The sequence below is a fragment of the Sceloporus undulatus genome, chromosome 6 (genome assembly GCF_019175285.1).
Source record: "Sceloporus undulatus isolate JIND9_A2432 ecotype Alabama chromosome 6, SceUnd_v1.1, whole genome shotgun sequence".
Lineage (NCBI taxonomy): Eukaryota > Metazoa > Chordata > Lepidosauria > Squamata > Phrynosomatidae > Sceloporus > Sceloporus undulatus.
Window position 1 is genome coordinate 1,871,853 of NC_056527.1, and position 14,037 is coordinate 1,885,889.

Sequence of the window (14,037 nt, forward strand, 5' to 3'; positions counted from 1 at the left end):
AGCAGAAGGTACAAGCAAGGGAATGCAAGCAAAGAAGGAGTTTTCCCGCTGGATGCCTGATAGCGTCCTTCTTTGCTGTCCTAGGGAATAGCAGCATTAATGGCACAATCTGACTCTTATATGCAGGATGCCCTTCTTTGTTGCCACCTGTTCCTCGGTCACTGAGACATCCACTGAGACACTTACGCTCCACCTGAACGTTGTCAGCGTGGGGTTTGGTTTTCGCTTCCTGGTTCCCAGCCTTGGGGTCGTCGTCATCTAAAAGAGGGACATAGTCCGTTTTGTCAACTTTTTCTCCGATCACATCATCAAACTTCTCCGCCTCCAGGGTGGCAATAAAATCCCGTTTCACTTCCTCCTCAATCTGCGGTGGTGGCTCAGTCAGGGCATCTGCGAGACTGAGGTTGTGGTCCAAGTCAGCCATGGCTCAGCACCTCTCTGGGCTTAAAAGCTGAGGAAGAAAAAGGAGAACTCTTTAGACAGACAAAGGCAGTGCAGGCAAAGGCAATGCTGGGTAAGTTCTGTTTGCAGTAGTGGGGGGGGGGGAACTCTGGGAGACTCCTCGGGGCTGCATGCCCCACTGCATACAGAAAATGCTCCCAAGCAACCTCTAGGGCTGGGGGGGGTGCATTTTCACCCTATTTTTAAGCCCCTGGGCCGTTTTAGGGCCATGGGAGCTCTTTTTAAACAACAGGAAGTGAATAGAATTCATTCCCTGTTAACTTCCTGTTAAAAAAAGACCTGTCCTTGGCCCTAAATTGGCCCAGGGCAAGCCAAAAACAATGCCAAAATGCCCTTAACAGGCATTTGGGGACAAGAATTAATCCCTGGGTTTTCTGGGGGTCACAAGCATCCTGCAGGCTGCAACTTAGCCACCTCTGCAAGCCAAAGGAATATAAAAATCACAGTGATTTCAAACACAAAGCAATGCAGTTATTTCCTAAACAAAGTAAAGTAAATAAAGAACAAGTGCACCCTATTGGCTTCTATAGTCTCCAACACATTAGGATCAAACCTTTGTCATAACTGCATGAGCAACCCAAAAATAACTTCTTCTGCAGGCAATAGTCCTTTGCAATCCACTACTGGGGCAACAGTGAAATGCATGGATTCCTATTTGTCTCTCTGCACACATTAACTAGGACTTTTCACAGGCCAGGATAAGAACTTCCTTTTCCAGCAATAGTCCTCAAATGTTATTTTTGCTTTTACTATTTAAGCTTTATTGCTCTAGTTTAACATTTCGACACAGATTTGGCACATATCTGTGACTTGGTGTCAATTTTTAGTGTTTTTATATGTGTTAATTCTTAAATTTAACAAACTGACCAGACTGCAGAGAAATGCTTATGGTAATTATTCAGAACTTTCACAAGTAAGTTTTCACAAAAAAGCATCTTGACAATAAATGGTGAAGACAAACTACACTTTTAGAGGAATGTTGTGCAGGAATACAGCATGGGCACAAGGAGCTAAAATGGCACAGAAAACTTGCCAAGATTGTTTACAGGTATGTAACCCTGCTCTGCGTATGTGTGTGTATTTATTTATTTAATCCAGTTTATTATGGGAATGAATCAACAGACATCATACAGAGCTGGTGCTCTCCTAAAGTGGCAGAAAGCCACTTAAAACATTGAAGATAAGGCGGAGGAGAACTATTCAAACATATTTCCCTCCCAGCTTGAGCAAAACATTCCTCAGGTGGTTTCATTAATTCAGTCTCTTTCAGCAACAAAAATGAAGTGGGGGGGGGGGGGGATGAGGCACTGCCCATCTGCTGTGGCTTCCCTTATAGAGATTATTCTTTACATAACCAGCGATGTATATCCTTCAATCGCTGTGAGGCTCCTTTATCCTTTCCATAGAGGAGAGCCTGCAGCACGTTTCTGACCTCAGATGACTTCGCTCATGTCAACAACATCTTGCTTTGGGGTGGGGGGGTGGGGGGCATTGTTGTGTTTACATTGAGAGGAAAACTCACCCCCCCCCCATAGCAACTCAGTAGACCCCCTCTCCTCTCTACAAGAGTCACTTAAGGCCAGACGATAGCCTTATGATATTTCCCTGCCTCCTCAGGTAGGTGAAAACTCATGTTGTAAAGCACTTTGTCAGACTCGCTCCTTGTTTCCTATTTGCCCCTTTTTGGCACCATTTTGTGCCATGGGATGGGTAAGCTTTCAAGAGATGGTCTTAGTCTTGGGTAGGGAAAGCCAAGTGTCCCACATCGGAGTTACCTTGGATATCCCCTGCGCAGATGGGAGAAGTTAAGCGCCACAGAGTCACCGTGGGGCAGGAAAACAGGTCAAAAGTCTCTTCATGTGCACAGCTATTAAAAGGCTGGGATGAAGGAAGGGGCTCTCATGGACACTAATCCCCAACACAACAGACTTGGGCTCTTGAGGCTTTGGGTGCATCTCCAAAGGTACATTCCTGGGATGAAGCTGAAAACAGCCCAGAACACAACCACAAAGTCCCCCAGGACGACTTCTCTAACAAAAAATTTGGCACCAGAGGCAGAAATAATGTGGAAAGAATAGAAATAGGATCCTACACCAGCAAAGAAAGTTAGTTGTTCAACATGTTCCAACAAACCTTTTATGCAGAAAAAAGAATATGCCCATATAAAATTTAAAAACAAGGTATTGCGTAAGTAAACAAAACCATTCTGAGCCTTCCAGAGACCACTAGAAAGTTGAAAGCTTCTTCCAAAATGCAGCCGGGGATGACATTTTTCATGAGACTGTTCTTCTGATTTCCATTCTGGCAGCCAAACTTCTGTCTAGAGCAATGATTCCCAAACTCTGGTCCTCCAGACGTTTTGGATTCAGCTCCCAGAATTCCTGACAATTGACCAAGCTAGCTGGGGCTACTGGGAATTGAAGTCCAAAACACCTGGAGGACCAAAATTTGGGAATCGCAGGCCTAGAGCTGTGGTTTTTCATATGCTGTGGCTAGCTGCCAAGGCCGGTTGCTTTCCCTTTTTCTTTCTGTTTTCACACATGGCCAGTCAGGAATTTCAGTGGCACCCGCTGTTCATCTTGTATTATTATTTTGGAAATAATAATAATATGTGGGCACATGTAGCTACAGCAGGATCAAGCAGAACAGAATCCTAAAGTTTCCCAATTAAAGCTTTATTTCACCAAATACAACTGAGGAGGCGGACTTACGTCTAGGCAAGTTCATGCTGCCAACTTCTTTCTTTCAGTTAGTCTCAAAGGGGCTACAAGATCTCTCTACATACTTTATTTTACTGTTTACTGCAAAAATGCTGCTACAACCCAACGCTGAAATTTACACATTGTAAATTGCTTAGGGAGTGCTTCAGTGCACTGATAAACAGTATGGACATGTACTTGCTATTGCTATTGCTAACCCTGCTAAAAAAACCTTCCAGCTAGACAGAGGAGGAGGAAAGGGGAGCTCAGCGGATGTAAAAAGACTTTGTACACATCGCGGCACAGTTGTGACGCTGCAAGTGGTAGCCTTGCGGCGTCACAACTGCGCCGCAAGAACTCACTTTTTGCGGGTTCTTTTTGCCGCGCGGTTTGTCTGCTGCGGCTCCCTTGCGCAGCAGTGCCTTTGTTAACTGAGGTATGCTTGCACAGGATGTCTAAAGAATGACTAATAGAAAGGATAAGGATGGGAGAAACCAGACACATTTCTGTTTAGCTGAACAGAGAACGAAGAATTGGAGCTGGGCAACGTGACAAAAAGAGAACACAAAAGGGAGGCATAGCAAATTCTTAAATGTCTTAAAGCAGACCTGTACAGCTTGGCAGTAGGTAGGGGCCAAAATTAAAATAGGCTAAATGTCTTTGGGCCACAGATAGGCTTTAATTGAAAATTAATTAATTAATTAATATTAATTCCATCCTCCTCCTCCTCCTCCTCCTCCTCTTGCCAGCCTTCCCCTCAGGAAAAGGCAGCAGAGGCACCTTGCCTGTCCTTCTCCTCCTCTGCCCCAACTTCTCCTCAGAAGAGGGCTGAGCTGCAGAGAAGCCTTGAGGGGTGAGTGTTTGCCCTCTTCCTCCTCTGCTGCCCAGCCTTCTCAGGAGAAAGCCAGGCAAAGGAGGAACCTTGCAGAGCAAGCGTTTGCCTGTCCTCTTTTTCCTCTACCACTCATCTTTCTCCTTGGGAGAAGGTCAAGTAATGGAGGAGCCTTGCAGGGCTCACATGTCCTCCTCTTCTACCACCTGGCCTTCTCCTCATGAGAAAGCCAGGCAGCGAGTGGAGCAGCCTTGAGGGGCAAGCGTTTGCCCCTCTTCCTCCTCCCCCCAGCCTTCTCCTTGGGATGAAGCCAAAAAGTGAAGCCTTGCAGGATGTGTGTTCAGCCGTCCTCCTTCTCCTTAGGAGAAAGCCAGGTGGTGCAGGAACCTTGCAGGGTGAGCATTCACCCTTCGTCCTCCTCCTCCTCTACATGGCACTCTCCTCAAGAGAAGGCCGAGTGGTAGAGGAGCCTTGGAATTGTTCCACATCCTTGTGGGCCACCTGAAATCCTTTGGCGGGCTGCATGCATATGTTGTGCAGGCCTGTCTTAAAGGAAAAATGAGTGCTCTCTCTCTCTCTCTCTCTCTCTCTCTCTCTTTCTCTCTCCCTCACACACACACACATATGAAAGCAGGTCCATGAATTTCTATGGCAAGAATCTGTGTGTGTGTGTGTTTTAAGGAGTAAATCAGATTGGTCTCAAAGAAGGTTTTAAAGGCAAAAATTGCATATGGTTTGAAGCTGTATCTCTTTAAAACCCCAAGAGGCACCTGCAGGGGGTCTCAAGCAGATTTTAGACCAGACCACACAGGAATGAGAGCTTTAACTCATTCCCTCCTCCTGGGCTGGGCTCCAAAGGAATAATCTTCCTCCCACTGCAGTGCTATTTAATACACAAAGGATGCACCCACTCTGCCCTCCATTTTCCCAGGGCTAAGAGTGCATTTGCAGGACAGTACTTGCTAGGATGTAGTGCTAGAGAAAAGAGTCAGACCTTGACAATCATCCCATGAGCAAAGTAACACTGAGACTTGCACTTTAAAAAATACCCCAAGTCTGAACAGAAAAAGAAGAAAAGTAAAGAAAGGAGGGTGTGGAAAAAAAGGTACAGATGGGCCTTAGGACAGAAGGGTAAAAGCAAATGATAGAAGAATATAGAATGAAGGAAAGAGTGAAGAAAGATGTTTGTAGAAGGTCAAACAAAAGATGATGAATCTGTTATGTTATATGGTATGGCAGGTGTTAGATGGAGATAATGTATTAAAACAGTGGTTCCCAAACTCTGGTCCTGTTTTGGACTTCAGCCCCCTTGGCCAATGGTCTGGAATCACTGTATTAGATTGTGATTTTAGAGGAGTATGTTTTGTTTGTTGTGTTATGTTTTTATATGTCTAATAAAAATTTATAAAAAATAAAAGTCTATTCGAATCCTGCAGCCATGAAGTTCAAATAGCCTTACTGACTGATTTGCTCTGATTTGATTTATATCTCTTCTTCCTCCTGACCAGGAACCCAAGTTAAAACAGGGCAGCTACAACAATATGAGGTGCAAACATTAAAAAGGCACTAATCAATCCAATTAATATCTCAATTTTAAACAATTGAACAGTCTCTTTGTGGGTTTCTCAGGCTATGTGACCATCTTCTGGAAGAGTTTATTCCTGCTCAGTGGTTGCATGAATAAACTCTTCCAGAACATGGCCACATAGCCTGAAAAAACCACAAAAAAGTATAGATGCCCGCTGTGAAAGCCTTTGACTTTTAAAGAGTCCTTCCAGCACCAAGGATAAGCCAGACTTTGAAGCTTCCATTGCCAAGGTAGCACAGAACCAGAATCAAATGCAACCATTCCTTGGAAGAGATTGAGCCAAGGACGGTTGGGGGGGGGGATCTAGAGGCACAGTCCTCTCTGGGTCAGCCAGAACAGGCCTGGGGCCCATATGGATTGTAGCCCCTTTTGCATGGAGGCCCCATAACCCCCTTCAGCAAGGGAGAGGGGAAGAGTTGTGCAACCCTTCAGAAGCAGATGGACTGTAACTCCCCATCAACCCTAGCCACCATCACCAACATTGAGGGATACTGAGAATTGCAGTTCGGCAACATCCACACAATTCAACCACCCACTGACCACCCATTGACCCATGAGCCTCCAAACCATACAGCAGGTATCACGCTAAGCCCAACCATACAGGCTTGTCGTCTTCTCTTTTTAGGAGGCAAAGGAGCAAATTGAGGAAGGCCTTTCAAAGAGCAAGGGAGCAATGCACACTTCAGCATGTGTTACACATAAAAACCCTGCTTCTTGGACTTGTCTTCAACTGAGAAGCTCCAGTGTGCTTTACCAGCCAAACATGATGAACCAAGTGAAACTAAATCAAGTAAAATTTGGATTTCATATATATATATATGGGAGATCAGGAACTCCCTTCACAATGCAGATATTTTTAGCCCTGGTATGGAAACACCGGAAGCCTTCCCCAAAGAGGATGTTTCACTCCATAAGGGTGCATTAATTGCTTTCTGCAGCATCAGCATTGCTAACTGAAGATGGAAAAGCATGGGCTCATCAATTTTAAATTATGCTGCACCTTTTAAGAGACATTTCTGATGGCAAAGGAAAGCAGGCAAGCTGTGCAGCACAAACTGTACCCTGGCAAAAGGCAAAGCTCAAACTGTTTAGGAATGACAAACCTTAGGTACCTGCTGCAAACAAAGCCATTACCTTGACTTCCTTTGTTTGCTATTGTTATCTGCCTTCAAGATGACTTGTGGTGATCCTCTCCTAGGATTTTCTTGGTAAGATTTGCAGTGGGGCCTTGGTATCCACTGGGGTTTGCTTCCAAGATCCTCAGAGATGCCAAAATCTGTTGACACTCAATTAAATACAGTCCCATTAAATATAATGGCATACTGTATATAAAATGGCAACTTCAAGGTTTACTTTTTGAAACTTTGCCAGTTGCTTTCTCTGAAATACATCCTACAACAGTGATTCACAAACTTTAGTCTTCCAAATGATGAGGACTTCAGCTCCCAGAATCCCAGACTATTGGCCAAGATAGCTGAGGCTTCTGGGAGATGAAGTCCAAAGCACCTGAAGGACCAGGGTTTGGGAATCACTGCCCTACAGCATGTGGTATTCATTTATGGTCCCCCATTAACGAATTAAAATATTTTCAAACTGTGGGTGGCGGAATCCGTGGATAAAGAATAATAATAATAATAATAATAAAATCTTTATTTATATACCGCCCTTCGCAAGCATCAGGGCGGTTTCCAACATACCTGTATATCCATACAGTTAAAAACAATAATACAGTCAACAATTTAAAACCATCAATACAATTACATAAACTGTGCCAGATCTAGATGTCTCAATAATGGCTAACAGGGGAATCAGGAGAGGGGGAATTCACAGATCTTCACAGAGGGGGGTTTTTATAATGGATATGGAGGGCTGACTTTATTTGGAAGTTTGTCCCCACTGCCTTCCTCTGGGGCTGAAAGACTGTGACTTGCCCAAGGTCTCCCAGTGGGTTTCCAAGACTAAGCAGAGATTCGAACCTTGGTCTCCCAGGGTTCAGGCCTGACATTCTAGCCATTATACCACACTGGCTCTAGCCAGGAAATTATTGCAACAGACTTCAGAAGGTTGTGTCTAATGTCAATTCAAAATTTCAAAAAGGGGGAATTTAGAACCCAATCTGACGAACTGGTTTCTACCAACTGCCCAGCCTCACCAAGAGACGCATCCTTATCCGCTTCAGTTTGCCTTTCAAGTAGCCCAATTAATTAATCATCCAGCCCTTTCCCAGAGCATTGGCACCAACTGACCGGTGACAAGGGAGCTGCATGAGATTCCGGGTTGTTGAAGGGTGAACCAGAACATTCAGTCAAAGGGAAGCTAAAGGTGAGAAGTTTACGACTGATAAAATTATCTGAGCATCCTGGAAAATATGGCTGTTCCTCCCACTAGCTCTGTGTAGTCGCTAACATGACTAGGAGATAGATAGCATGGTTTAATGAAGTCTGTGGAGAGGCAGAGCAAGAGGAGCGTTCAAGGCCTCACCTCGGATCAAGACTGGAAGATTCCCAGGCGACCAATTACCGGTAACTATTCTTTACAGATTAATTTGTAACAGGCTTTGTCTGCCAGAAAGAAAGAAAAATCTATTTGTGTTTTTTGAAACTCCTCCTGCTTTAACAAAATATTAAATTTGAAAAATGAATTTCTTTTCTTTTTGATTCTCCCAAGAATTCTCTTATTTTGATTCTATTTAACTGTTTGTCCACCCCTGTTCCATCATACAAAGGGAACTGGCAGTTCTTGGGTGATGTTTGTTCTGCTGATCATCTACTGTATTGTTATCAAATTTAAGAAAAGATCTGTGCATGTTTAAGTTCATAGTTTCCTTTCAAAATAACACACACACACACACACACAATGAGCTTCTGATGACGTGGGATTTAAAAAGTAAATGTACCAGGCCTAAATACCCTGAAGGCACCAGATTCTGTCTGATCCTGGAAGCTCAGCATGGCCAGGCCTGGTTAGCACCTGGATGGGGGACCATTAATGAATACCACATGCTGTAGGCCAGCGATTCCCAAAAGTGGTCCTCCGGGTGCTTTGGACTTCATCTTGCAGAAGCCTCAGCCATCTGGGATTCTGGGAGCTGAAGTTCACAATATCTGGAAGACCAAAGTTTGGGAATCACTGCTGTAGGCTGTATTTCAGAGAAAGCAATTGGCAAATCTATCTCTGAATATTCCACATAGCATAAAGGACTCCTCCCCCATCACCTGAGTTTTTAAAAAGTCTACCTTAATTAATGTCCACCAACTGGTGAAATTGCTAAATAAGTGTGAAATACTTTCATTTCTCTTTTCACACATTCCATGATGGGGAAGCCTTTGATCAAGTTCTGGTTTAACCTGTTGGTGTCAAACTGGATTCCATTCTGTCTTGATCCAAAAACATCCCTAAACAACATCTCTTGGTGCCATGGACATTACGCAAGGGACTGCCACGCCAAACCTCTCCCTCGCCTGCACATCTTCTGTAACTGGCAAAAACATAATGCCTTCTCACCTCTTTGCAACTTAGCTCTTCACACTGTGGCCAAAAAAAGCTGGGAAGATACAGAGCCTAAGGAATAGCATACAGCGTTGATATGGAGCTTTTTAGGGGATGTTAAGTATGGCAGCATCCACACTGGAGAAATAACCCGGTTTGGCACCGCTTTAACTCTTTTATGGCTCAAGGCTATGGAATTCTGGGAGTTGGAGTTTGTTGTGGGGCCTTCGTTCCTTAAACTCCAACTTCCAGAATTCTATAGCCTTGAGCCAGAAAGAGTTAAAGCGCTGCCAGACCAGGTTATGTCTCCAGTTTGGCTGCATCCTTTGAAAGAAGGGAAAAAGAGGAAAGGGATGTACAATGGAAATGGGTTAGGTAGGTGTTGTTACGCATTGATATAATCTGACCACACAAACCATTAAACAGTAAGAACTTCTGACTATTGATGGGGAAGAATGTACAGTCAGCCCTCTGTGTCCACAGATTTTTTATCCATGGCTTCAAGAAACCACGGTTTGAAAATATTTTAAAAATATATAAATTCCAAAAAGCAAGACTCGATTTGGCTATTTTATACAAAGGACACTATTCTATTGTGCCACTGTATGTAATGGGACATGAGTATCCATGGATTTTGGTATCCACGGGGGGCCTAGAACCAAACCAGACCAAGGGCCCACTGTATTTATCTTTCTATCCTTGGCATATAAATCTTTCAGCAACAGCAAGAATAGGCAGGGTGATATTGAAACATTTCTGAAGAGTTTTAGCAGTATAATGCAAAGATGCCCTTTCACTGACACATTAACATGACAACTGTAAAAAGAAGAGAGGGAAGGAGAAAGGGAGAAATGGAAGGGTACATTTTATATGTCTTGGAATTAAAAGGAAACTCACTCAAGGGTGGGAATAAAAAGTTGCAGCTGGTGCCAGGAATTGCCAGAAGATAGTTCAGGACAACAGATATCTTTGGGCCCAAACAGACAGGCCAAAATAAAACTGCTTCAGGTCACTTTGGAGGTATGCTCTTGAGATAATACATGTGTCCTAAGAGGCTGGAAGTGACGCCAAACGACTGGAGGGTAGCTTTGATGCAAATTCTGGTCTCTTAAGATGCATGTGTCACTTAAATAGCATACCACCAAAGTGACCCGAGGCAGCTTTATTTTGGCCTGTCTGTCTGGGCCCTTTGACAACTTTTTAAAAAAACAACAGAGTGCTACAGCAATAAATTCCCACAAACGTCCAATAAACTTCAGACACATTTGCCCTGCCAGAAGGAGCCCTCTTTTTCAACATGGAGGCGCTTAGCAATTGCAGGTGATGAATCCCCACTGACAGCCCAATCCTTTGGGCAGTAAAAATGAAAAGGTGCAGGTAGCAGGCTCTGCGGTGAATCCTTTTATGACTATCAAAAGGAAGGAGACCCTGCCTCTCCTGACCCCACTGTGCCTGGAGACAGAATTAGAGACTTGCTGACAGGCCTGCTGGCCAAATAAAGGAGAACCCACCCATAGTACAAAGGCCACCATTTGTAACCAGCTCCAACCCAAGTGGCGGCACTCAGCTCTCAAGGAGAGAGCGGCCGGCCAACCTGCAACAGCTAATCCACCTTGACAGGCTTTGGCTGCTAAAAGGCTCCTGCTCCACAACGCAGGTACTAGTCCACCCACCAAAGAGGGTCCCTGAGGTTAAGAGCGCTCAGCGAAAAAGAGGCCTGCTTAGTGCCCTTGTTTACAACTGGCTTATGTGCAAACAGAATCCCTTTGTCTAAGGAAGCAAGTCCTCCAGCTGTGATATTAGGCATGTTTGGCCTTTGGGAGTGAATCCCCAAGAGGAGGGCAGGCTGCTCATTCAGCAGAAAGAATGGGACGGCAGAACAGAAGGGTGCCACACGCTCAGTAACCATGGTTCCGAAAAGCTGCATGGACTCAAAGAGTCATAGTGTTGGAAGGGAACCCAAGGGCCATCTGGTCCAACCCCCTCCTGCCATGCAAGAACTCACAATCAAAGCATCCCCCACAGATAGCCAGCCAGCCTCTCTCTACAGACCTCCAAAGAAAGAGACTCCCCCAAACTCTGAGGGAAGATGTTCCACTGTCAACAGCCCTTACTGTCAGGAAGTTCTAATGTTGAGGTGGAATCTCTTTTCCTGTAGTTTGAATCCACTGCTCCATTCTGTCCTATTCTCTAGAGCAGCAGAAAACAAGCTAGCTCCATCCTCAATATGACATCCCTTCAAATATTGAAACAGAGCTATCATATCACCTCTTAACCGTCTCTTCCTGAGGCTAAACATAACTAGCTCACTAAGTCTCTCCTCATAAGGCATGGTTTCCAGATCTTTCACCATTTTGTTGGCCCGCCTCTGGACACAGTGCCAGCTTCTCAACATCCTTTTTGAACTGTGGAGCCCAGAGCTGGACACAGAGTTATTCCAAGTGGGGCCTAACCAAAGCAGAATACAGTGGCACTATATTACTATTGATGCAGCCAAGAATCACATTGGCCTTTTTAGCTGCCGCATCACACAGTTCACTCATGTTCAACTTGTGGTCTACTAGGACTCCTAGATCATTTTCACATGGAGTTTTGTCAAGCCAAGTGTCCCCATTTTTTCTGCTGAAGTACAGTCCAAATCTTCTCCTGATTTCTTGATTGCAATTTCCATTCTGATCAATGACTATTCTAAGATTTGGGAAGCCCTCTTTAGGACTGAAAGTAAAAGTTTGTGGGGAACACTTGCAGAAGTCTCACTGTTAGGGAAATGAGTCAGAGTTCCAGGGTTCAAGGGCAGGACTTCCATCCCCTGTATAATTCGTTATAATAGCCTACAAAGCCAGAACCGTGCAAGGAGAAATATGCAACACATTTTGCTCTGTACAAGATGCGTGTGTCAGAAATCAATTACAGTGGAGCCTCCGCATACGCGGTCTTTTTATAGGCGGCTTTGAGCATAGGCGCTCAAAGCCGCTGGCGCGCGCGGGGCAAAACATCCCATTCAATTGAATGGGTGCGCGCACCCATTGCGCCTCGCGCGCTGCCGCGCATGAGCCCCATTGAAAACAATGGGGCTCGAGCATAGGCGGATTTTTTATACGCGGAGGGATCTGGAACAGATCCCCCACGTATAATAAGGTTCCACTGTACTCTTAATGGGAAAATTAAGAGTTCTAATGCTGAGAACCTACCATTGATAACTTTTTTGCAGCTTTTAAATGTTTTAACGAATGTGTGAACCTCTCCAAAACCTGGCATGTATCCATCCTTAAGACAGACCAGCAATTCCATGCAAAACAACCCAACCCCCTCATCCCTGTGGCTCATTGTTTTAGAAATATGTTTTTCATTGACTGCAGCTGTAATGTAGTCCATTGGGATAAACTTTCAACATAGTTACAACTGGAAACACTATTGTTCCCTCCAGCCCCCATGGCTCAGAATGGTTTCCTCTGCTTCAGAGGCTTGGGAAGTTACCACTTCCACTTCCTACCATTAGCTTGATTAATGATCCTGACATATCTTGATTCAGGGATTTTAAAGAAATCCACACACACACACCCAGCAAACGGTGTTGGTAGTACAGTGTGAATTGTTCACATAAAGCAACACATCTCCCCTCCCAGATTTCAGATGGTGCACTTTGCTGCCAGAACGCAAGGAGTAGACCGGCCAAAAAGATCTTAAAGTGCAGGCTGTCCCAAACAGATTTTAACAGCAATTTGGGAAGTTGTTATAAGTACTGTGAACTATTACAGTGTTAATGAAAGTACCTTTCCCTGCTCCAGCACTGGCTCCTTAAGCTACATTACACTGGAGATGAACTTCCTAATCAACATAGGACCAAAAAAAATGCAAATCTGTCAAGCCATGAGGTCAACTACATTATTCCTGTTGGAGTCTGAAACACCATCTGCATGAGATCTTCATGAAACAAAGCAGATGCAAGAAACAGAGCTTGAGAATTTACTGCAGCCTGACATCTTTTTCCAAAGTCTTGTCTTCCAGTGGGTGATGATGGGTGGGGGAGGCTTCTAGCATCTAGAAATGTCATGTCAGCAATTCAAAACTACAGGTTTAATCCTCTCAATGCAAGGCTGGGGTTAAAAAGGAACACATAACGTTGGTACAAAAGAACCTGGGGAGAAAACCAAGGTTCTTGCTACATAGGGTCAAGTCAGATAGGTAATACAAGTTGAAAGGAGATGGACTTTGGACTTGCTTCAGCAGAAAGCAGGGAAGCATTACATTGCACTGGAGGAGTATGGATGAGCTGTTCTCATCCACACTCCTTCAACTCTCTTCCAGATGCCTACTAGCCAGCCATGGCAGAAAAAGCCCCAAAACTGTGAATCATAGAAACATAAAATCTTAGAGTTGGAAGAGACCCCAAGCAGGGCCATCCAGTCCAACCCACGTCTGCCCTGCAGGAATACAGACTCTCTGGGCGTTATCAGACAAGGGAAATTGGAAGTATAATCCAATGGCAATCCAAACGCAATCATGGGATTTAACCTTATTGTGTGATAGACTACCACACGCAATTCTGGGCAATGGGAAGTCAGTCCGAACGCAATCATGGGGTTTCATGTTATTGCATGAGAGGTGATCACATGCAATTTGGTGCAATGGCAAGCTATTTTTGGGCAATGCGAAGTCAGTTCGAACGCAATTCGAATTCATGTAAATTCGCTGACCTAGCGAATTCACATGCATGCGTTCTGGCCCCACTTTCTTTTCATTCAAAATTGAGAGAAATTCCTCCCATGTGATAAACTCCTCTGTCATAGATGGCCATCCAGCCTCTGTTTAAAAACCTCCAAAGGAGGAGATTTCACCACCCTCCAAGGAAGTGTATTCCATTCACAAACAGCTCTTACTGTCAGGAAGTTCTTCCTAATGTCGAGGCGGAATTTCTTTTCTTGTAGCTTGAATCCATTGCTCTCGGACCTGATCTCTGGAGCAGC

The 14,037-nt window shown here is 44.5% G+C and overlaps 1 protein-coding gene across 22 annotated transcripts in view; it reads right to left on the reverse strand.

Moving 5' to 3' along the window:
* LOC121934166 (microtubule-associated protein 4-like) overlaps positions 1-14,037 on the reverse strand; it is a 275,880-nt gene that overhangs the window by 172,223 nt on the left and 89,620 nt on the right. For 17 of the 22 annotated variants that reach the window (XM_042474322.1, XM_042474342.1, XM_042474343.1 and 14 more), the window contains one exon: positions 187-451. In XM_042474322.1, the coding sequence (XP_042330256.1) occupies positions 187-424 (238 nt within the window). In that variant the 5' untranslated portion in view covers positions 425-451. Of the gene's footprint in view, positions 1-186; positions 452-6,715; positions 6,867-14,037 lie in introns of all 22 variants that reach the window. The other 5 variants (XM_042474330.1, XM_042474323.1, XM_042474331.1 and 2 more) reach the window with 2 other exon arrangements.